At 40.7% G+C, this 26,502-nt stretch overlaps 1 protein-coding gene across 1 annotated transcript in view; it reads right to left on the reverse strand.

Annotated features, from left to right (window-relative positions):
• The window catches only part of grb2a (growth factor receptor-bound protein 2a), a 74,653-nt gene that overhangs the window by 23,186 nt on the left and 24,965 nt on the right, over nucleotides 1-26,502 (reverse strand). Inside the window, exon 2 of the mRNA XM_061910992.1 lies at nucleotides 21,819-21,910. Coding sequence (XP_061766976.1) covers nucleotides 21,819-21,910 — 92 coding nt within the window. The remainder of the gene's footprint in view (nucleotides 1-21,818; nucleotides 21,911-26,502) is intronic.

Raw genomic sequence — 26,502 nt, forward strand, 5'->3', positions numbered from 1 at the left:
TGATTCTGACGCTTCTCTCTCGCCCCTGATCATCTGCCTCCCCCCTGGACTTCCTCGTATTTCGTTCAACACTTTGGTAACTTGGTAACACACTTCAGTTAAATTCTACACATAGTCTTACACCATACATACTCTTGAGTTTTGTCACACTTCATTTCCTTAGTTTGTTAGTATTGTTTATTATTCGTATTATATATATATATATATATATATATATATATATATATATATATATATATATATATATATATATATATATATATCCATCCATCCATTTTCTACAGCTTATTCCCTTTCGGGGTCGCGGGGGGCGCTGGCGCCTATCTCAGCTACAATCGGGCGGAAGGCGGGGTACACCCTGGACAAGTCGCGACCTCATCGCAGGGCCAACACAGATAGACAGACAACATTCACACTCACATTCATAACCTAGGGCCAATTTAGTGTTGCCAATCAACCTATCCTCAGGTGCATGTCTTTGGAAGTGGGAGGAAGCCGGAGTACCCGGAGGGAACCCACGCATTCACGGGGAGAACATGCAAACTCCACACAGAAAGATCCCGAGCCTGGATTTGAACCCAGGACTGCAGGACCTTCGTATTGTGAGGCAGACGCAGTAACCCCTCTGCCACCGTGAAGCCCTTATATATGTATATATATATATATATATATATATATATATATATATATATACAACGCAGGTGTCAAATACATTTGCGGAGACTATTAGGCTCTTGCCTTTGTGCACTTCCTAGTCATGTGACCGCCACAGTCCAATCAGCTGTAGGTATATACCGGTAGCCGAAAGTGACCGGTATGCTCTTGCTCTAGTTAATCTTTGGCAACTCGGGCACTCCTCCCTTGTCACGTGACCGCCGCGGTCCAATTAGTGGTGCTTATAAGCTGATAGCAGGAAGTAGCCAGGAGACAGGACATGAGAGATCGATTGCATTTCTGCTTGAGGTAGGTTTTAAACCTCGTTTTCACCTGAAATATTTCGCTGACGGATTTTAAACTACATGCCTCTTTTGTAACTTTAGAGAGCCGACTTCCAGCGCCGGATTCTTTGTCATTAAGCTGTGTTTGACTATAGAAGCTGAGTTGGTGAGTCCATATTAATGACAATAGCACTTTAAGTATTAATCTTTCTTCATTGCAACAGTCTTTGTGGCATATTCTCAATCATCCATATAAAAGGTTTATGACTTAAACTAATGATCACATTTGTGTATTGAATGTACTTTTATGTGTTTGGATCAGTGTTTCTCAAATGGGGTACGCATACCCCTGGGGGAACTTGAAGGTATCCCAGGGGGTACGTGAGATTTTTAAAAAAATATTATAAAAATAGCAAAAATTCTAAAATCCTTTTTAAATGTATTTATTCAATAATACCTCAACAAAGTATGAATGTAAGTTCAAAAAATGAACATCAAATCAAGTACTTGGCTATTCAATTAATTACCATTAACCTAGAGTTTCCCCCCATACTATGATGGTTTGATCCTACCTGGCGGTGCCGCACGGCACCAACTGTCAATCAACTATCGATTGAGAAAACAATGGAGGCGTGGTTAAAGCGTAGCAGTAATGCAGCTGAAAACGAGGAGGAACATGTGCCAAATAAGGCCAAACCAGAGCCGGCACAATTCAGACATTATATCCGAAGAATATGTGTTAATGGGATTTACGGCTTTGAGTTGTAACCCCCCCAAAGGCATTGTGTTTTTTCTGTGGAGAAATGTTAGCTAACAGCGGCATCTCCGGACAAGACACGCTTGCCATGTCGGTAACCAACCTGATGTTTTTTTAAGAGGAGACCAAATGAATTCAGGTCATCTCAAGGCACGACGCGGAAGGCGTCCACAATATCACCAAGACTGACAAAGATCCTCAGTGAAGCACAAGCTCAGGTTTCTCACTAAAATGTCTGTCAAAAAGAACTCTGAAAAGAAGTGCAACAATGCAATATTCAGTGTTGACAGTTAGATTTTTTTTTTGTGGACATGTTCCATAAATATTGATATTAAATATTATTTTGTTTGTGAAGAAATGTTTAGAATTAACTTCATGAATCCAGATGGATCTCTATTACAACCCCCAAAGAGGGCACTTTAAGTCGATGATTACTTTTATGTGTAGAAATCTTTATAATTGAACCATTTTTTTAATTTTTCAACAAGTTTTTAGTTATTTTTTAATCCTTTTTCCAAATAGTTCAAGAAAGACCACTACAAATTAGCAATATTTTGCACTGTTATTAAATTTAATAAATCAGAAACTGATGACATAGTGCTGTATTTTACTTCTTTATCTCTTTTTTTTTCAACCAAAAATGCTTTGCTCTGATTAGGGGGTACTTGAGTTAAAAAAATATTCACAGGGGGTACATCACCTCCTCTCTGAGCTGCTACCTTACCGTGGTAGAGGAGTTTGCGTGTCCCAATGATCCTAGGAGCTATGTTGTCTGGGGGTTTTCATGCCCCCTGGTAGGGTCTCCCAAGACAAACAGGTCCTAGGTGAGTGATCAGACAAAGAGCAGCTCAAAGACTTCTATGGAATTACAACGAAATGAACCCAGATTTCCCTCGCCCGGACGTGGGTCACCGGGGCCCCGCTCTGGAGCCAGGCCCGGAGTTGGGGCACGATGGCGAGCGCCTGGTGGTCGGGCCTGTTCCCATGGGGCCCGGCCGGGCACAGCCCGAAGAGGCAACGTGGGTCATCCCTCAAATGGGCTCACCACTCATAGGAGGGGCCATAGAGGTCGGGTGCATTGTGAGCTGGGCGGCAGCCGAAGGCAGGGCACTTGGCGGTCCGATCCTCGGCTACAGAAGCTAGCTCTTGGGACGTGGAACGTCACCTCACTGGGGGGGAAGGAGCCTGAGCTAGTGCGCGAGGTAGAGAAGTTCCGGCTGGATATAGTCGGACTCACCTCGACGCACAGCAAGGGCTCTGGAACCAGTTCTCTCGAGAGGGACTGGACCCTCTTCCACTCTGGCGTTGCCGGCAGTGAGAGGCGACGGGCTGGGGTGGCAATTCTGGTTGCCCCCCGGCTCAAAGCCTGTACGTTTGAGTTCAACCCAGTGGACGAGAGGGTAGCTTCCCTTCGCCTTCGGGTGGGGGGACGGGTCCTGACTGTTGTTTGTGCTTACGCACCAAACAGCAGTTCAGAATACCCACCCTTTTTGGGTACACTCGAGGGAGTACTGGAAAGTGCTCCTCCGGGTGATTCCCTTGTCCTACTGGGAGACTTCAACGCTCATGTTGGCAACGACAGTGAAACCTGGAGAGGCGTGATTGGGAAGAATGGTCGCCCGGATCTAAACCCGAGTGGTGTTTTGTTATTGGACTTTTGTGCTCGTCACAGTTTTTCGATAACAAACACCATGTTCAAACATAAGGGTGTCCATATGTGCACTTGGCACCAGGACACCCTAGGCCGCAGTTCCATGATCGACTTTGTAGTTGTGTCATCGGATTTGCGGCCTTATGTTTTGGACACTCGGGTGAAGAGAGGGGCGGAGCTTTCTACCGATCACCACCTGGTGGTGAGTTGGCTGCGATGGTGGGGGAGGATGCCGGACCGACCTGGCAGGCCCAAACGCATTGTGAGGGTCTGCTGGGAACGTCTGGTAGAGTCTCCTGTCAGAGAGAGTTTCAATTCACACCTCCGGGAGAACTTTGAACATGTCACGAGGGAGGTGCGGGACATTGAGTCCGAGTGGACCATGTTCCGAACCTCTATTGTCGAGGCGGCTGATTGGAGCTGTGGCCGCAAGGTTGTTGGTGCCTGTCGTGGCGGTAATCCCAGAACCCGTTGGTGGACACCAGCAGTGAGGGATGCCGTCAAGCTGAAGAAGGAGTCCTATCGGGTTCTTTTGGCTCATAGGACTCCGGAGGCAGTGGACGGGTACCGACGGGCCAAGCGGTGTGCAGCTTTAGCGGTCGCGGAGGCAAAAACTCGGACATGGGAAGAGTTCGGGGAAGCCATGGAAAACGACTTCCGGACGGCTTCGAAGCGATTCTGGACCACCATACGGCGCCTCAGGAAGGGGAAGCAGTGCACTATCAACACCGTGTATGGTGCGGATGGTGTTCTGCTGACTTCGACTGCGGATGTTGTGGATCGGTGGAGGGAATACTTCGAAGACCTCCTCAATCCCACCAACACGTCTTTCTTTGAGGAAGCGGTGCCTGGGGAATCTGTAGTGGACTCTCCTATTTCTGGGGCTGAGGTCGCTGAGGTAGTTAAAAAGCTCCTTGGCGGCAAGGCCCCGGGGGTGGATGAGATCCGCCCGGAGTTCCTTAAGGCTCTGGATGCTGTGGGGCTGTCTTGGTTGACAAGACTCTGCAGCATCGCGTGGACATCGGGGGCGGTACCTATGGATTGGCAGACCGGGGTGGTGGTCCCTCTCTTTAAGAAGGGGGACCGGAGGGTGTGTTCCAACTATCGTGGGATCACACTCCTCAGCCTTCCCGGTAAGGTTTATTCAGGTGTACTGGAGAGGAGGCTTCGCTGGATAGTCGAACCTCGGATTCAGGAGGAACAGTGTGGTTTTCGTCCTGGTCGTGGAACTGTGGACCAGCTCTATACTCTCGGCAGGGTTCTTGAGGGTGCATGGGAGTTTGCCCAACCAGTCTACATGTGCTTTGTGGACTTGGAGAAGGCATTCGACCGTGTCCCTCGGGAAGTCCTGTGGGGAGTGCTCAGAGAGTATGGGGTATCGGAATGTCTTATTGTGGCAGTCCGCTCCCTGTATGATCAGTGTCAGAGCTTGGTCCGCATTGCTGGCAGTAAGTCGGACACGTTTCCAGTGAAGGTTGGACTCCGCCAAGGCTGTCCTTTGTCACCGATTCTGTTCATAACTTTTATGGACAGAATTTCTAGGCGCAGCCAAGGCGTTGAGGGGTTCCGGTTTGGTGGCCACGGGATTAGGTCTCTGCTTTTTGCAGATGATGTAGTCCTGATGGCTTCATCTGGCCGGGATCTTCAGCTCTCACTGGATCGGTTCGCAGCCGAGTGTGAAGCGACCGGAATGAGAATCAGCACCTCCAAGTCCGAGTCCATGGTTCTCGCCCGGAAAAGGGTGGAGTGCCATCTCCGGGTTGGGGAGGGGACCCTGCCCCAAGTGGAGGAGTTCAAGTACCTAGGAGTCTTGTTCACGAGTGGGGGAAGAGTGGATCGTGAGATCGACAGGCGGATCGGTGCGGCGTCTTCAGTAATGCGGACGTTGTATCGATCCGTTGTGGTGAAGAAGGAGCTGAGCCGGAAGGCAAAGCTCTCAATTTACCGGTCGATCTACGTTCCCATCCTCACCTATGGTCATGAGCTTTGGGTCATGACCGAAAGGATAAGATCACGGGTACAAGCGGCCGAAATGAGTTTCCTCCGCCGGGTGGCGGGGCTCTCCCTTAGAGATAGGGTGAGAAGCTCTGCCATCCGGGAGGAACTCAACGTAAAGCCGCTGCTCCTCCACATCGAGAGGAGCCAGATGAGGTGGTTCGGGCATCTGGTCAGGATGCCACCCGAACGCCTCCCTAGGGAGGTGTTTAGGGCACGTCCAGCTGGTAGGAGGCCACGGGGAAGACCCAGGACACGTTGGGAAGACTATGTCTCCCGGCTGGCCTGGGAACGCCTCGGGATCCCCCGGGAAGAGCTAGACGAAGTGGCTGGAGATAGGGAAGTCTGGGCTTCCCTGCTTAGGCTGCTGCCCCCGCGACCCGACCTCGGATAAGCGGAAGATGATGGATGGATGGATGGATGGATGGATGGTACATCACTGAAAAAAGGTTTAGATCATAAGCACATTTAGTGCACTGACTGCTTTGTATAGGTCATAATTATGCTGCTAATAGTTATTTTAGCATTTTATTGCATATTGTGATTCTGATGTTTATTGATTTAGATTGTACAATATTGAGGAAAGAACTAGAAATTATTGAATATTTATTATGAATACTTGATAATATATTATTGAATAATATATTATGAATACTTAGTTGGATAATATATTATGAATACTAGATAACGCAATTTAGTGTTATTTAATGAAGATTATGGATTTATAGGAATGGTTCTGGCTCTTACACAGGCCAGGCTTCTCTTTTTGATGGCGAGCTGAGGAAAATAATCACCTAGTCCAAGGATCGGTATTGGAAGATTCTAGCCAGGAACCTCAACACCTGCTCTGTCTGTGCTGGTAGGAGGCTCTCGAGCCAACCCTTTACAATTATCACTTTACCCGCAGCACAAGGACTGTACTGCTATCTTTTTTTCCCAAGAACTATTATCTGAATTGAGATTTAAACAAGATCCAAAGACACTGATTAGTTTAAATGGAATTATATATATATGTATATAGTACTTGTGTTTTTCTCTTTAAATTGCTTTCATGTTGAATGGCCATTCAACGCATTGTGTGTGTATATATCTGCTGTCCATCACTAATTCTCCAATACACGGTGTCAACCAAACTACAATTTAAGCTCTGCCTCTCTCTACGAGTTGAAACTAGTCTTCTGTTCCTAGCCCATAACACCCCATTTATATATTTATTGCATTGCTTTGTAGCACGTATAGGTTATATATATATATATATATATATACATATATATATATATGTATATATATATATATATATATATATATATGTGTGTATATATATATATATATATATATATATATATATATATATATATATATATATATATATATATATATATATATATATATATATATATATATATATATACACAATGGATGTCCGCTAACTTTTTGCAACTCAACGCCCAAAAAACGGAAATGCTGATTATCGGTCCTGCTAGACACTGACCTCTATTTAATGATACAACTCTAACGTTTGACAACCAAACAATTAAACAAGGCGACACGGTAAAGAATCTGGGTGTTATCTTTGACCCAACTCTCTCCTTTGAGTCACACATTAAAAGCGTTACTAAAACGGCCTTCTTTCATCTCCGTAATATCGCTAAAATTCGCTCCATTCTGTCCACTAAAGACGCTGAGATCATTATCCATGCGTTTGTTACGTCTCGTCTCGACTACTGTTACGTATTATTTTCGGGTCTCCCCATGTCTAGCATTAAAAGATTACAGTTGGTACAAAATGCGGCTGCTAGACTTTTGACAAGAACAAGAAAGTTTGATCACATTACGCCTGTACTGGCTCACCTGCACTGGCTTCCTGTGCACTTAAGATGTGACTTTAAGGTTTTACTACTTACGTATAAAATACTACACTGTCTAGCTCCATCCTATCTTGCCGATTGTATTGTACCATATGTCCCGGCAAGAAATCTGCGTTCAAAGGACTCCGGCTTATTAGTGATTCCCAAAGCCCAAAAAAAGTCTGTGGGCTATAGAGCGTTTTCATTTCGGGCTCCAGTACTCTGGAATGCCCTCCCGGTAAAAGTTCGAGATGCCACCTCAGTAGAAGCATTTAAGTCTCACCTTAAAACTCATTTGTATACTCTAGCCTTTAAATAGACTCCCTTTTTAGACCAGTTGATCTGCCGCTTCTTTTCTTTTTCTCCTATGTCCCACTCTCCCTTGTGGAGGGGGTCCGGTCCGATCCGGTGGCCATGTACTGCTCGCCTGTGTATCGGCTGCGGACATCTCTGCGCTGCTGATCCGCCTCCGCTTGGGATGTTTTCCTGCTGGCTCCGCTGTGAACGGGACTCTCGCTGCTGTGTTGGATCCGCTTTGGACTGGACTCTTGCGACTGTGTTGGATCCATTATGGATTGAACTTTCACAGTATCATGTTAGACCCGCTCGACATCCATTGCTTTCCTCCTCTCCAAGGTTCTCATAGTCATCATTGTCACCGACGTCCCACTGGGTGTGAGTTTTCCTTGCCCTTATGTGGGCCTACCGAGGATGTCGTATTGGTTTGTGCAGCCCTTTGAGACACTAGTGATTTAGGGCTATATAAGTAAACATTGATTGATTGATTGATATATATATATATATATATATATATATATATATATATATATATATATATATATATATATATATGGGGAATGAGCGGTAGAAAATGGATGGATGGATGGATTTATATATATTACTGTACATTACTGCCCTCTGGTGTCAGTCTGCCGCCGTCATCCCCTCAGTCCTCCCTGCGTTTCATAGCAGTCTGCTATTTAAAATTTGTAATCTGTGCCAATATTACAGCGGACATCCCTTAAAATGAATTGTAAATATCCTCAATTCCTAGTGTGACGTCATAGGTCAACCGGAAAAGTAATTCTGTCCTCCTCTCTAAAATGAAATAAGAGCCCCCCCAGTGTACAGGGGGCACATGAAGTATGACCAATATTCGCATATGAAAATACAAAAAATTTCAATATTTGAGAAATCAGACTAATTTAGTGCATGGAAACGTAGTGACTGCTGAAAAAAAGATGCTTATTACAGATGCAACTCTTGCAACAGTTCATGGTTTCAATTTGGTTCAGATTCTTGTGGTGACAAGTCAGTCAAAGAATCAATTCTGGATTTAGCGAGCACGGCCATCGCTGCTGCTCACTGCTCCCCTCACCTCCCAGGGGGTGGAAAAAGGGGATGGGTCGAATGCAGAGAGTAATTTCACCACACCTAGTGTGTGTGTGACTATCAGTGGTACTTTAACTTTAACACGTCTTAAAATTAAAGATATTTTAAATGATAAATGGGTTGTACTTGTATAGCGCTTTTCTACCTTCAAGGTACCCAAAGCGCTTTGACACTACTTCCACATTTACCCATTCACACACACAATCACACACTGATGGAGGGAGCTGCCATGCAAGGCGCCAACCAGCACCCATCAGGAGCAAGGGCGAAGTGTCTTGCTCAGGACACAACGGACGTGACGAAGTTGGTACTAGGTGGGATTTGAACCAAGGACCCTCGGGTTGCGCACGGCCACTCTCGGCCACTCTTAGTCATGTATTATTTTGTGTATAATTTACTTTAACACTTTTTCAAAACACACTATAACCTGCTACCCAAGAATGTACAATAATTCTTCTCAACAAAAAAGGAGATATATAACCTTGGAGGAAAATCAAATTTATAACATCTGTATGCCCGTACAACACTTAAAATCTTTAGCATATCCGTATGTGGAATTAAATTATGCAATTGATTAACTAAATACATCAAAAAAAGCACCAATATGATTCAGTTTAAGAGACTGTTCAAACCACAACTGTTCACAAAGTACACAGAACAATAATTATGAACATCTTGAACCCTTTTTTTTTTTTTGGAGGTAAACATTATTTATGTATTTAATCAAAAGGAGGGTGGTCCCAAAAAGGAGGGATTTTTCAAATTGATTGTGTTAGTTTTAAAAGTGCTCCCCCTCTGGTCAACAAATGAAATAACAACTGTGTGTAAAAATTTGAAGTGGTCCCCCTCTGACCAACATATATAATAAGTGTGTATAAGAAATCGAAATGCGCCCCCTTTGACCAAAATTAATATAAAAAAATAAAATATATATAGAAAGACATACTGTAATAACTTGAAGTAAATAATGAAGATTAAACACCAATGACAAAAAAAAAAAAATAATTAACTAAAAGCTTACCTTTTTTATAATTACATAGTATGTATATGTTATTAAAGTTGTAAATACAAAACTTTTTTCATCTAGAAAGGGTGGTCCTAAAGTGGTTGACATTTTTCAGAGGTCTTAAGAAGGTAAAAAGTACAAGAAAGTGCGTGTGTGTGTGTGTGTGTGTGTGTGTGTGTGTGTGTGTGTGTGTGTGTGTGTGTGTGTGAAATATAAAAGTAATTTACAATTTACTTCAACATGTTTTCTCTTGTGGGAAGTAAAATTCCTGGAAGCTGAAAAGTAAACTTATGTACTGACACACATGACGATAAATGATATAAATCAATTATTTTGACTCGGGGGCCACATTTAGAGAAAAATACGTGTCTGGGGGCCGGTTTATCTATTTTTAGGAACACTAATACAAAACTTCACAATAATTTCTGATTGAATGCTAAAAACGTTATGACAGACCGCGTTAAAAAACATAATGGAATTTTACATTTTTCTATGAACGATAAAAGACTGAATATTGACAAAATATGATGGATGGATGGATGGATGAATGTTACACCCCCTTTCTACCGACATATTTTACAATCAAGTGAAATGCAACAAACAATGAAATATGAACGCGAAGGGTGTCAAAAAAATTGTGTGTAAATTATCAAATAAAACTTTGTATTATATTGTGTTCCGGACGAGAAGACAAAAGGCTGAAACCTTCAAAGAAGAATGCTCGTAAAACTACACTGGACTTCCAAGCGGACAGATGGCAGAATCTGCCCAACTTCTACAGGAACTCTTTTTGAAGTATTTTTACAAACTCTTTCTTTGATCTATTTTATGGGACTCCCTTTGAACAATTTTATGGAACTTTCTTTGAACTGTTCGGGAACCGAAGGAAACGCTGTTCACGACCCACTTCCCTGAGGTTAGCAGCTGTGGGAAGGAGAAACAAATAAAGAAGGATGAGTACGGTCTTGGGGCAGAGCTTGGTGGAGACTGTACGGAGAGTGTACAGAGGCCATGTCTCTCCTCAAATTCTGAGTCCAAATTTAGTTCTGTCTCTGTTTGATTATTTGCCTTTTGTCTTGTTTAATAGATGTCATCAGTGTTTGAACCTGACATCTTGTTGGTCCTTCGATCCGGATTTCAACACGTCTGATGATTCCAGCAAGAGTGAGTGAAACCAGAAAGACCATGGCATTTAAATCCTGATTGAGGAACTGCGTTTTCTTCATTTTGGCTGGAATTGGACGAGTGACGGAACACCGAGGACAAAAGGAAGGAACGCAGAGTTCAGTGAGTACGTTTTGAATTACAAAGAAAAAGCGTGTAACTAAGGGTGACGGCGCGTAGAAAAAGTGTGTAACTAAGGGTTACGACGCATGGAAAAAGTGTGTGGCTGAGGGTTACGACGCATATACAAACCCTGTAAATCCTAGGCTCTAACAGGTAAAAAGCCAATATACTGCAGGACATCAGATTACGCGAAAACTGAAATATCCGTGATAAGTTAAAAACTAAAATTCTAAAACTGAAGAGGCCAAAATACTGAAGGTAAACGGGACCGCAAACACTGAAACATCCGTAATAGCCATAAAATACTGGGGGAGGGAGAGCCCACAATGAATTGAAAAATCTGTAAGCCATATCCAGAGGGATGACTGAGTCTAAAACACAGACCTGAAATGGTCTTTTCAGAAAACTGACACTTTTCTGTAAACAACAATAACCTTGGGGGCGTCGGAGTCCACATGAAAAACTTAGATATCCGCTAATCAGTATATTGAAAGGTGTCACCCTTAGGCTATCACTCCATATTAAAGTTGTGAGAAGTAAATAGTGGGTTATTGAGGAAGCATTATTCAAGACACCTCCACTGTGGAATTATCTCCAGTAGAAGCGACGTGTATAAAGGGAAAAAAGATTACAAATTTGAGGGACACTTAAAAACAACCAAATTAGTAGAACCTAAAGGCACCATAAAATAAAAAACAAAAGGCAATCTTAAAATGATGAAGGAAGAAGGAGATGATAATGTAGAATTTTGGCTAAAATTGGTCAGGGCCAGAGAAAAGGGAGACAGAGAGAGTAAGAAGGGTGAGAAGGTGTTATATTGCAAAAAGGAAGAGGAATACACAGGGAACTGCAACAGGCAGAAGAGAGAGACAAAGGAAAAAGTAGATATAAGATGGTTTAAAAAAGGCACATTAGAAGAATATATAAACCATGCACTCCATGCGGAAAAAGTAGTGAAAAATAAAAATAAAAGACAGCAACAACAGCAACAGTTACACCCTACTGCGTATTGGCGTTGTGGCAGAGAAGGACATTTTGCAAGAGACTGTCCTGGGGAAAAAAATAAAAAATAACAAAGTAACTCAGCATGACTGTTAAAAGACAACACCAATTTGTCATGTTGTCAGCATATGCCATTGGTGGTAAGAACGCTGCAAACTTGTTTGTTAATGTGTGTTTAAGTGTGTATCTTTCCAGGTACAAATTGTGTAAAAACCCCGAAATTTCAAATAAAAATAAAATATGTTAAAATACAATTAAAAATAGGAGAACATTTCAAAGTGCTAAAGTGAGATAAAAGTAAAAATCGATGAAGAAATGAGAGGAAAACAATAAGAATTAATGCAAAATGGAATAAACGAATGCGTACGACAGAGATAATGTGTATTGAAATGAGATATGAAGAAAATGTAGACTTAAGATATACATGTATGTTTGTGGCGCTATTATATATGCAAATATATATATATATATATTTGCAATTTTAAAATAATGGAACAAATAAATACCTAGATTAATTTTTATAATAAGAGTTGATATGTATAACATGGTAAAGTGGGATATAAGGGGACGGCGCGTGGCACAGTGGGAGAGTGGCCGTGCGCAACCAGAGGGTCCCTGGTTCAATCCCCACCTAGTACCAACCTCGTCACGTCCGTTGTGTCCAGAGCAAGACACTTCACCCTTGCTCCTGATGGGTGCTGGTTAGCCCCTTGCATGGCAGCTCCCTCCATCAGTGTGTGAATGTGTGTGTGAATGGGTAAATGTGGAAGTAGTGTCAAAGCACTTTGAGTACCTTGAAGGTAGAAAAGCCCTATACAAGTACAACCCATTTATCATTTATCATAAGCTGAGGAAAGAAGAGAAAAATAAAAATAAAATACTCTCTTCAAGTGTTGCGGACCTTTACCCTTGGCAGTGCACTCGCGCACTCACACACAACTTTGTGTGCGTGTGTGTGCGTGGTGCATTGGGGGAGGTGTGAAAATGAATGTGTTACATGTAGGTTTAACTTTGAAGTGTAGTATAACATTCTTAGGTTAAATTATGTTTTAGACATTTGCTGTACTCCATACATCTGGGTGTTGAGCTAAGATAAGATAATAACATAACATAGAATAAATAAGGAGACATGGCAATCAAAACGACTATCAGTTAGCGATAGATAACTGTTTGCTTTGAATATTATTGAATAATAATTGCAAATAAGAAATATAAACAATTGGAAAAATGTAAATTCTGAGTGTAAAAGTATAGATTAAGTGGCGTATGGACAATGAAGTGAGTTTAAAATGTTACTTAAAAAATTACATAAAGTAATACGTATAAAATTTGAATTAGGAGAAAAATGACATTAGCGTTATTAAATCATCTACAGTACATAGTGAAGGATACAAAGTAAGCAAAATAAAAGTCAAATTATGCGAAACAGAAAAAAAGTATGTAGGATATTCCCTAAACAGAGGTGGGCGCACTATTGAGTAAAGTAGGAAAACAAAGAACTACAAGTACAAAAACCACAAATAAAGAAGCAAATAATGTAATTTTTAGGATTAACTAATTACTGTAGAACAGGGGTAGGGAACCTATGGCTCTAGAGCCAGATGTGGCTCTTTTGATGACTGCATCTGGCTCTCAGATAACTCTTAGCTGGCATTGCTTAACATGATAAGTAATGAATAATTCCGCTGATAAGCACAGTGTTTAAAATAACGTTCAAAGGATAAGACATTCTCATGCATTTTAATTCAACCATCCATTTTCTATCGCACCTGTTCAAGAAGTCGCATTAATGGTAAGAAGTATTATATTTATTATTGGTAAGCTTTAGAATAAGTGAATTATATTGTGAAGTGAATTATATTTATATAGCGCTTTTTCTCTAGTGACTCAAAGCGCTTTACATAGTGAAACCCAATATCTAAGTTACATTTAAACCAGTGTGGGTGGCACTGGGAGCAGGTGGGTAAAGTGTCTTGCCCAAGGACACGACGGCAGTGACTAGGATGGCAGAAGCGGGGGTTGAACCTGGAACCCTCAAGTTGCTGGCACGGCCACTCTACCATCCGAGATGTACTGCTCCAATAACAACGTTATTAAAAAGAATAAGAGACGTATTATGTTGGTCTTACTTAAAAATGCACGCATTTAATTGTATTCAGTGTTAAAAAATATTATATGGCTCTCACGGAAATACATTTGAAAATATTTGGCTTTCATGGCTCTCTCAGCCAAAAAGGTTCCCGACCCCTGCTGTAGAAGTTGGATATCAAATTATGCTGAAATAGTAGCTCCATTAAATAAATTAATGTAAAAAAAAATGTAATCATCTGTAGAGTGGAATTCAGAAGCTGAAGCAGCATTCTGTGAAATAAAAATATAATAGTATGTGCGGTTGTTACAGCAACGGAAATTTTGAAAACTATCAAATGACCATCAAATTACTCAATGCAAGCTGCAGAATTAGTAACACAAATAGAAGCATGTAAAGTAATGAAAGATCAAATGGTCACAATATTCACAGATAGTCAATACAGATTTTCAACATTGCACACATTTGCATAACACTGGAAGAATATAGGAATGATAACGTCAACAGGAAAACCTGTAAAACATGGAGAACTATTAGAATTTTTTTTTTATATTAGAAGCGGTACAGCTACCAGCTAAAATAGCAATATGCAAATGTGCAGCACACACCGAAGGAACGTACATAGTATGACTAGGAAATGTGTTGGCTGACAAAACAGCAAAACAAGCAGCAGAAAAAGAAATACCAATTTCAAACTACAAATTAGTGACATGAATAATGATATACTAAAATATATGCAACAACAAAGTACTCCAAAAGAAAAAGATAAATGAATAAAAAAACAGAGTCACGTTGAACAAAGAAGACATCTATGTATGTCCAGACAATAAACTAATCGTACCAAAAAATCTTTATAAGTGGGTAGCAGTTTTGAGACATAGGTGAACTCATGGCTCAACAGGAGGGATATGACTAGCCTCATATGGAAGTACTAAACTTCCTATAGTTTAATTTGAATAAATGTTTTTTTTTTTAAATTGTATACAACATTTATGCATGGATTTTATTGAACTAAATAAGAGTGAAGGAAAACATTATTGTCTGGTCATAGTAGATGCATTTTCAAAGTCAATCAATCAATCAATGTTTATTTATATAGCCCTAAATCACAAATGTCCCAAAGGACCGTACAAACCACTACGACGACGACATCCTCGGGAGAACCCACATAAGGGCAAGGAAAACTCACACCTAGTGGGACGCCAGTGACAATGATGAATATGAGAAACCTTGGAGAGGACCTCAAATGTGGGCAACGCCCCCCCCCCCCCCACCCCCCCTCTAGAGGACCGAAAGCAATGGATGTCGAGCGGGTCTAACATGATACTGTGAAAGTTCAATCATTAGTGGCTCCAACACAGCCGCGAGAGTTAAGTTCAAAGCGGATCCAAGACAGCAGCGAGAGTCCTGTCCACAGGAAATCAGCATCGTAGAGATGTCCCCAACCGATACACAGGCGAGCGGTCCATCCTGGGTCCCGACGAGCGGTCCATCCTGGGTCTCTACTCTGGACAACCAGTACTTCATCCATGGTCATCGGATTGGCCCCCCTCCACAAGGGAGGGGGGGACAGAGGAGAAAAAGAAAAGAAGCGGCAGATCAACTGGTCTAAAAAGGATGTCTATTTAAAGGCTAGAGTATACAAATTAGTTTTAAGGTGAGACTTAAAAGCTTCTACTGAGGTAGCATCTCGAACTGTTACCGGGAGGGCATTCCAGAGTACTGGAGCCCGAACGGAAAATGCTCTATAGCCCGCAGACTTTTTTTGGGCTCTAGGAATCACTAATAAGCCGGAGTCTTTTGAATACAGATTTCTTGCCGGGACATATGGTACAATACAATCGGCAAGATAGGATGGAGCTAGACAGTGTAGTATTTTATATGTAAGTACCGGTAGTAAAACCTTAAAGTCACATCTTAAGTGCACAGGAAGCCAGTGCAGGTGAGCCAGTATAGGCATAACATTATCAAACTTTCTTGTTATTGTCAAAAGTCTAGCAGCCGCATTTTGTACCAACTGTAATCGTTTAATGCTAGACATGGGGAGACCCGAAAATAATACGTTACAGTAATCAAAACGAGACGTACCAAACGCATTGATAATGATCTCAGCGTCTTTAGTGGACAAAATGGAGCGAATTTTAGCGATATTACGGAGATGAAAGTGGGTAGAAATATTTCCTACAGGAAAAGCAGATGCGCTAACAGTAGCAAAAGCATTATGCAAAGAGTTGGTAAAAATGTACAGGACATGAACGTTACGAGTACAACAGGACTTAGACCACCTGAAATAATATTTGGAAGACCTTATCAGCTTCCAAAATGTTTTAAAAATCAATGAAAAGGAAACATTTGCATTCTCCAAGGGGGGGAGAGAGGTTGTAAACAAGTAAGACAGCAGTAAAGATAGTGGAAAGACCAAGCTGAGTACACCAAGACCATTGTAAAAAGGTCATGTAATGGGAAAAAAGTATTTGGGATTGTATTTGTGTTATCAAAGGGACATGTTAACTGGCACAATATAAATTCCACTGTCATACTTGTAAGCATACCATTTGATGGTGTGTCAAAGTTTGATAATAATTGGTTCCTGTTTTGGCAAATTAATTTGTTCCTTATGACGGAGCAAGTTGGAAAGGCTACAAAAACTGATTGTGTTGTATGTAAAAGCCCAGACAATTACTCAAGATGAGTCAAAAAAAGTTTATTGAAGTAATGAGCAAAACAAAATTGACCTTGTAGGTAAAGAGACAAAACAGAAACCAATAATTGATAAATATGTAAAAAAAAAAAAGCTAATTATACCTGCATTGACATGCAAGGCTCTGTACAACAGTTAGGAAACTTATCATAAGAACTGCTTACACATAGCAAATGTATGAATATTTGGACAAAGATTTTTAACATGCCTGAATAGTTTTGATATATCTGAACATGGGAAAATAATTAGACATGGTAAACTGGAAAAGTGTTGTAGATCCAATTTTGATCGATGCAATGGGTGTCCATAGAAGTGTATCTGACGACTATAAATTGGTTAATCAAGTTGCAGCTGAATTTGAATCATTCGTCTACATGTGGTGTACGATTAACAAAAATGTTGACAGAATAAACTATGTCCACTGGAACGTACAGAGATTAGAAAATTACACAGGCTGACTTGAAGCCGTTGCCGATCAACTCACCGCCACCTTCCTTATGGCTTTTCAAAACCGTATAACGCTAGACACAAGGGCGTAGAATTGGGTAGGGACGCTAGGGACACGTCCCTACCAATATCCAGCTGCTACTGTGTAGTCACTATCAATACACGCGCTGCCCGTAATGTTTAGTCAATGATTATGGCACAGAAAGGGTTAAATGTCGGTCTCTGCTAGAAGTCCCGCCTCTAACCTAAATATCGCTCACTGATTGGTTGCCGCTTTCATGCTAACTTACGTGTGATTGGCTGTCCACGCTGTCACTCCTTCTGCTTGTAAAAGCTAGCCTACATGCTAGTTGCTAGCGAGCGGACGAGAGGCAGTGCAACTCGGTGTAAGTTGTAAGTGTAAGTTGCAAGTAAGTGTAAGTTGTCAACATGTTCGGCATTTTTTGTTCCTGGCACACGGTAGCTAGATATATTTTAATATCAGTGCTGTGATTTACATTGTGTTTGTGTCTGTTTGCGTGCGTGTGTGCTGTAGGTTTTGAAGGATGTCAATGAAAAGAAAACTGGATATAAGAGACTTCTTTAGGAGTCAAACTGTAAGTTACTTCAAGACAGTATAGAGGCTCAACAATATTGAATAATTCAACAATATATCACTCCAGTCACGCCCCTTAGAGTGCTATAATGAGCATATACCATAGACTGGAGTGATATATTGCTTTTATAAAACGGTTACAAATAAAGGCAATATAAAATAGGAATACTAAATCAATTTAATGTAGTTCTATTCAACCAGAAATACATATTATCCAATAAAATAGCCTCACTGTGGAAAAAATTGTCCCACCTATCCAGACATTAGCTCCAAATTAGCTCTGCATCTCGTCTTTTCCTCTGCTTTTTTTCCAGGTGAAAGTCAATGCTCAGTCCCCTTTACCATTGTTAACCCTCCCCGGAGGTGAAAGATAACCTTAAACATGTGAATTCAACTACTTTAGTCCGTTTTTTAACTTCGTAAAAACATCAGCTGTCTTTTACTACGGACTGCAACAGTCCGTTGTCATGGATACATGACAACAACTTCCATTCATACCAGTCATGCGTGCCCGAGGCGGAGTGATAGCCTACGCTGTAATAAGGCTTTAGAATATTTAAACCGCGGTTGACAGCCGATCAGATCGCCGGATTTCACCTTTCCGTTTTATTTTTGAAATTATTTTTTAGTTTCATGTATTTGTGTAGAAGTGAGTAACGGTTTGAAAATACCAAAGTGGTGGAAATACAATAAACCCTCACTAGATGATCATGTGATTTTACAATGCTAAAATATAATTCATTAATATGAAGTAATATTCATATTTAGTAAAAGCCTTTTTGCTCAGGCAGTAACTGTACCATCATGGTCATTGTCCTTAATGTATCTGTCATGCATCAACATATTTTTGGCCAGCAGTTCATATCTGTGACAGACCGGCGGAGGCATGTGTTTGGCTCTTTCAAATAGGAACAACCAGTGGACACTAATCTGCTTGTATTTGAGTATTAGTGACAAACATATTTACAGTACAAAAGCAGCAATAGAAAGAAGTAGTTGAAGGGAAAAATTGAGTGATTTAAACACAAGTTGGGGAAAATATTATTACAGTTAATTTATGTTTATTTACAATGTTGTATTGCATGAATGTATTTCTGATGTTGTTGATGGACAGTAGGCTATGTTAATTGACAGTATGATGCACAGTTGCACTACAGCCCTACACTAAGGAGTAAAGATGAGAACTCTTCCAAGTTGTCTCCTTTGCTTTCATTTTAGTTGCTTTACCCTCTAACATCTGCATGACGTGAAATTATGATTGCTATTGTAAAAAAAAGAAGAAGTAAACTTTCAGAGTGCTGCCTTGGAGCACTTTTGTGTCCCCACCAATCTCAAAATCAAACCTACTCCCTTGGCTAGACATGTTGTTAGCGGAAAAAGGGGGCGTGTGCGCAATATTTGGTGAACGGTGTTGGATGTTCATACCAAACTACACCGATAAAGAAAGTAGCCTGACCAAAGCACTGGAAGGCCTGCACACCCTTAACGGTAATACTAAAAAGCACTCTGGCATAGATAAAACTATGTGTGAGTGGTTGGACGTGTTTGGCAAATACACTATGTTCTGTGCTTAACCGTCTTGATTACCACAGCGATTAGCCCAGCAGATGAAAAGCTGTTCAGATGTACTTCCTGGTGGATAACAAGGAAAATGAATATGAAGAAGAAAATATCTTCCTGGATGGTGTTGCTGATTTATTTCCAGAAATGTCATAATTATGAGGGAAAAATTGATGTTCAATTCTGAGTGTAAACACAACTTGGTTCTGGGAAAATTAACCAATAAATGAAAATCGCAAGAAGAAGTTAATGGGGATGAGAAGAATCCGGGGAAATTATTTGATAAACAGGGGGGAAATGTCAGAAAAATTGTGTGTAAATTATCAAATAAAACTTTGTATTACATTGTGTTCCGGACGAGAAGATAAAAGGCTGAAACCTTCAAAGAAGAATGCTCATAAAACTTCACTGGACTTCCAAGCGGACAGATGGCAGAATCTGCCCAACTTCCACAGGAACTCTTTTCGAAGTATTTTTGCAAACTCTTTCTTTGATCTATTTTATGGGACTCCCTTTGAACAATTTTATGGAACTTTCTTTGAACTGTTGGGGAACCGAAGGCAACGCTGTTCACGACCCACTTCCCTGAGGAAGCAGCTGTGGGAAGGAGAGAAGGGGGCGGGGGGGAATCAAATAAAGAAGGATGAGTACGGTCGTGGGGCAGAGCTTGGTGGAGCCTGTACAGAGAGTGTACAGTGGCCATGTCTCTCTTCAGATTCTGAGTCCAAATTTAATTCTGTCTCTGTTTGATTCTTTGCCTTTTGTCTTGGTTAATAGATGTCATCAGTGTTTGAACCTGACAAAGGGTACAAAATAAACCCACCTACAATCTGATACATCTGATATATCACTAAGCTTTAGAACTTTGTTGTGAAAGTCCCCTCACGCGTCTGCGGAAACGCTTCTCGCCCACACTACTGTGACGTAGATTACCATAGTAACAAATTAGATTACCATAGTAACTAGTACATCATCCATAAGCGCAGATTCCAACCATTGAAATACTTAGTATAGTTGAAGACTTACAGTCATTAGAAAACATCACAGCACATCATAATGGCAGCTACACTTTCCATCTTAAAGATCTAAAATAATTATTTGGGAAAGTCCGGCGGGCCAGATTGAAAAGCTTAACGGGCCGCATGTGGCCCCCAGGTCCTAATTTGCCCAGGTCAAATTAATCATTAAAGATTTTTTTTTTGCTGCTTTGCCTGACGTCATGTCACTTTTTACAGTCAATATGTTTATATGTACTAAATTAGTCTGATTTGTCAAATAATTCAGTTATTACGCTTCATGTGAAGTTGTAGTTTCTATTCTCTTTTCTCTAATGTGATTGGTGGCCATATGCAGTGTGCCTCTCGTACACTAGGGGGCAATGGTGGTCATTTCAGCTTGTTTATCTATGTAAATACAGTAGAAGTAGACAATGATACATGCTAATAAGATAGTGCTAGTAACTTTTAAAGCTACGGCTCTAGCAGATAAGTACTACTTTCCACTGCTTTTTGATGTTGGTAATGTTTAAATGATGACCTGTGGTTATTAGGATCATCAGAGACTGACAAAAAGATTACGTTTCTTTGTTAACTACTTAAGGAGTTTTCTGTTCAGCAGTTCTCTCAAACAGCCGGGATATGCTGGCGTTATGTCACATCATTGTTGTGTCTTCTTTGGGAACACTCTAAAACTTATTAAACAAGTAAGTGTCACGTGGGTGTTGCACCTTACTGCGGGGTCGTTCGCCCAAGATGCAGACTGACAACTCCAGACGAAAGTGTGAAGGTAGAAATATCATATATTGGGAAGCGTGCCGATCGCATGAGAAGCTAAGGAACCAAAACTTAGCACAGGAACCAGGAATCGAGAAACAGTCATAAACCAACACGTTGCATACAGCAAATAATGAAGCCAGACTGAGCGTGGCAAGAAACGTGAGTAAATAGCTCTCAGATTAGTGCTCGGCAGCAGGTGAGCATGCCGACCACTAACCAGAGGGAGGTGAACCCAAACAGTACCCATGGTAATCAAAACAAACTCATGGGTGCCCAAAAAAAACAGGAACTGAGGGAATCCAAAACTAACAGACCATGACTAAACAAAACATGATCCGGGCCACTGATCATGACAGTAAGTGGGTCTCTATTTTATCACATACTTAAAAATGCTGACCTATTTCAGCTTTCTGTTGCTGTACTATGTGCTTGTTTGTTTGGTAAAATAGAATTAAACGTCACTACTGCCAACGTTGGATTGGTGAAACAGAGTCTGGCAAGCCGTAATCAATAATAATAGTAATAATAGTTGTAATATATTATTATGACATAAATAAATGAAATTAAACTCTATATAACGGAGTAAAAGTAGCGTAAAGTAAAACGTATGTTACATTAAAACTACTCGATCAAGTACAATTTATCCAAAAAGCTACTTTAGTAAATGTATTGTAGTAAATGTAACGCGTTACTACCCCCATCTGATTATAAAGTATGTGATTGACAAGCCGAGAAGAACATTTTATCAGAGATTAAATGTTGATTAATATACTTACGGGTGGGGTGTATACCTAATATAATTGCTGTGAACAAAGCCGCCTATCCCACGTAGCTCCGCTTTGCACCAGTCACTATCCTTTTGAAAAACCTGTGGAAATTGAAAGAGAAAAGAAGACATAAGTATTACGGCTCATGCCATCATAACTCAGTGTAATGTGTGGTACACAAAGATGAATATTGCCAAATGTTAACTACACTCAAACACTCACAATGTACCTTTATTGTTGCATAATCAACAGTTTTCAGGTGTCTTAATCACTTTTATACACAGGTGTATAAAATCAAACAGTTAGGCATGGAGACTGTTTCTACAAACATTTGTGAAAGAATGCGCTGCTTTCAGTGATTTCCAGCGTGGAATTGTAATGGGATGCCACCTGTGCAACAAATCCAGTCGTGAAATTTCCTAAATATTCCAAAGTCAACTGTCTGCTTTATTGTAAGAAAATGGAAAAGTTTGGTAACGACAGCAGCTTAGCCACAAAGTGGTAGGCCAAGTAAACAAACAGAAAGGGATCAGTGGAGGAATTATGGTGGTTTTTTTTTGTTTTTTTTCAGGAGTTGGGATTGGCCCCTTAAATCCAGTGAAAGGAACTTTGAATGCTCCGGGATACCAAAACATTTTGGACGATTCCAAGCTCCCAACAGTTTGGAGCGGGCCCCTTCCTCTTCAAACATGACTGTGCACCAGTGCACAAAGCAAGGTCCATAAAGACATGGATGACAGAGTCTGGTATGGATGAACTTGACTGGCCTGCACAGAGTCCTGATCTGAACCCGATAGATCACCTTTTTAATGAATTAAAACGGGGACTGAAAGCCAGGCCTTCTCGACCAACAACAGTGTGTGACCTCACCAATGGAAAATTCCTATAAACACACTTCGCAACCTTGTGGATAGCCTTCCCAGAAGAGTTGAAGCTGTAATATCTGCAAAAGGTCATATTGAACCCTATGGGGTTAGGAATGGGATGGCGCTTCAAGTTCATATGGGAGTCAAGGCAGGTGGCCGAACACTTTTGGCAATATATATATATATATATATATATACATATATATATATATATATATATATATATATATATGTATACATAAAGCCAGTGAAGTTGATAAAAACAGAATAAAATGATTTGCAAATCCTTTTCCACCTAAATTCAATTGATTAGACTGCATAGATGTATGTATTTGTGTATATATATATACATATATATATATATATATATATATATATATATATATATATATATATATATATATATATATATATATATATATATATATATATATATATATACAGACAGTGGGGCAAAAAAGTATTTAGTCAGCCACCGATTGTGCAAGTTCTCCCACTTAAAATGATGACAGAGGTCTGTAATTTTCATCATAGGTACACTTCAATTGTGAGAGACAGAATGTGAAAAAAAATCCAGGAATTCACATTGTAGGAATTTCAAAGAATTTATTTGTAAACCATGGTGGAAAATAAGTATTTGGTCAACCATTCAAAGCTCTCACTGATGGAAGGAGGTTTTGGCTCAAAATCTCATGATACATGGCCCCATTCATTCTTTCCTTAACAAGGATCTGTCGTCCTGTCCCCTTAGCAGAAAAACAGCCCCAAAGCATGATGTTTCCACCCCCATGCTTCACAGTAGGTATGGTGTTTTTGGGATGCAACTCAGTATTCTTCTTCCTCCAAACACGACGAGTTGAGTTTATACCAAAAAGTTCTATTTTGGTTTCATCCGACCACATGACATTGTCCCAATCCTCTGCTGTATCATCCATGTATCCATTTTGGTATGTGGAAAATAAGTATTTGGTCACGTCAAACAAGGAAGATCTCTGGCTCTCACAGACATGTAACTTCTTCTTTAAGAAGCTCTTCTGTCCTTCACTCCTTACCTGTATTAATAGAACCTGTTTGAACTCGTTATTGGTATAAAAGACACCTGTCCACAGCCTCAAACAGTCAGACTCCAAACTCCACTACGGCCAAGACCAAAGAGCTGTCGAAGGACACTAGGAAAATAATTGTAGACCTGCACCAGACTGTGAAGAGTGAATCTACAATGGGTAAGCGGCTTGGTGTGAAAAAAATCAACTGTGGGACTAATTGTCAGAAAATGGAAGACATACAAGACCACTGATAATCTCCCTCGATCTGGGGCTCCACGCAAGATCTCATCCCGTGTGGTCAAAATTATCATGAGAACAGTGAGCAAAAATCCCAGAACCACACGGGGGACCTGGTGAATGACCTGCAGAGAGCTGGGACCAAAGAAACAAAGGTTATCATTAGTAACACACTACGCCGACAGGGAATCAAATCCTGCAGTGCCAGATGTGTTCCCTTGCTTAAGGTAGTGCATGTCCAGGCCCGTCTGAAGTTTGCCAGAGAGCACATGGATGATACAGCAGAGGATTGGGAGAATGTCATGTGGTCAGATGAAACCAAAATAGAACTTTTTGAAATGAACTCAACTCGTCATGTTTGGAGGAAGAAGAATACTGAGTTGCATCCCAAGAGCACCAGTATCATGTTGGACCCGCTCGACATCCATTGCTTTCCTCCTCTCTAAGGTTCTCATAGTCATTATTGTCACCGACGTCCCACTGGGTCATCATTGTCACCGATGTCCCACTGGGTGTGAGTTTTCCTTGCCCTTATGTGGGCCTACCGAGGATGTCGTGGTGGTTTGTGCAGCCCTTTGAGACACTAGTGATTTAGGGCTATATAAGTAAACATTGATTGATTGATTGATACCTACTGTGAAGCATTGGGGTGGAAACATCATGCTTTGGGGCTGTTTTTTCTGCTAAGGGGACAGGACGACTGAGCCGTGTTAAGGAAAGAATGAATGGGGCCATGTATCGTGAGATTTTGAGCCAAAACCTCCTTCTATCAGTGAGCGCTTGGAAGATGAAACGTGGCTGGGGCTTCCAGCATGACAATGATCCCAAACACACCGCCCGGGCAACGAAGGAGTGGCTCCGTAAGAAGCATTTGAAAGTCCTGGAGTGGCATAGCCAGTCTCCAGACCTCAACCCCATAGAAAAACTGCGGAGGGAGTTGCTCGGCGACAGCCCCGAAACTTCACTGCTCTCGAGAATATCTGCATAGAGGAATGGGCCAAAATACCAGCTACTGTGTGTGCAAACCTGGTAAAGACCTATAGTAATCGTTTGGCCTCTGTTATTGCCAACAAAGGTTATAATACAAAGTATTGAGTTGAATTTTTGTTATTGACCAAATACTGTATTTCCTTGAATTTCCGCAGGGCATATAGTATGCGCCTGCCGTGAATTACTGCCGGGTCAAACTCGCTTCGCAAAATAATTAGCGCATGCTTAGTATTACCGCCTGGTCAAACTCGTGACGTCACGAGTGACACTTCCCCTGTCATCATTTTCAAAACGGAGGAGGCTGATTTCAATACCGGTAATTTAAAATCGCATAAAGGGAAGAAGATTAAGAGCTATTCAGTAGGATTTAAGGTTCAAGCTTACATCACACTCAAAATTTTACTGTATGCCTTTGGTAAGCGCAGGAGTGAGAAGAAGTTTTAAATTAATTAGCGCCCAGGCGGCAATTCAAAGAAATACGGTACTTATTTTGCACCATAATTCACAAATAAATTATTTAAAATTCCTACAATGTGAATTTCTGGATTTTTTTTCCCATTCTGTCTCTCACAGTTGAAGTGTACCTATGATGAAAATTACAGACCTCTGTCATCATTTTAAGTGGGAGAACTTGCACAATCGGTGGCTGACTAAATACTTTTTTGCCCCACTGTGTGTGTATATATATATATATATATATATATATATATATATATATATATATATATATATATATACATATATACATATGTATATAAATATATATATATGTGTATATATATATATATATATATATATACACGTATATATATATATATACACATATATATATATATACACATATATATATATATACACATATATATATATTTATATACATATGTATATATGTATATATATATATATATATACATATATATATATATATACACTTATCCATCCATCCATCCATTTTCTACCGCTTATTCCCTTTCGGGGTCGCGGGGGGCGCTGGCGCCTATCTCAGCTACAATCGGGCAGAAGGCGGGGTACACCCTGGACAAGTCGCCACCTCATCGCAGGGCCAACACAGATAGACAGACAACATTCACACTCATATTCACACACTAGGGCCAATTTAGTGTTGCCAATCAACCTATCCCCAGGTGCATGTCTTTGGAGGTGGGAGGAAGCCGGAGTACCCGGAGGGAACCCACGCATTCACGGGGAGAACATGCAAACTCCACACAGAAAGATCCCGAGCCTGGATTTGAACCCAGGACTGCAGGACCTTCGTATTGTGAGGCAGACGCACTAACCCCTCTGCTACCGTGAAGCCCACGGTGGCAGAGGGGTGTATATATATACATATATACACTTATACATATATATATATACATATATATATATATATATATATATATATATATATATATATATATATATATATATATATATATATATATATATATATATATATATATATATGTCTTGATTGGATTATCCGGAGAATAGTGCTCGATACCGTGGTAGAGCGCAATATGTAGGTGTGGGAAAAAATCACAAGACTACTTC

Source organism: Nerophis ophidion, linkage group LG01, assembly GCF_033978795.1.
Source record: "Nerophis ophidion isolate RoL-2023_Sa linkage group LG01, RoL_Noph_v1.0, whole genome shotgun sequence".
In the NCBI taxonomy this organism is placed as follows: domain Eukaryota; kingdom Metazoa; phylum Chordata; class Actinopteri; order Syngnathiformes; family Syngnathidae; genus Nerophis; species Nerophis ophidion.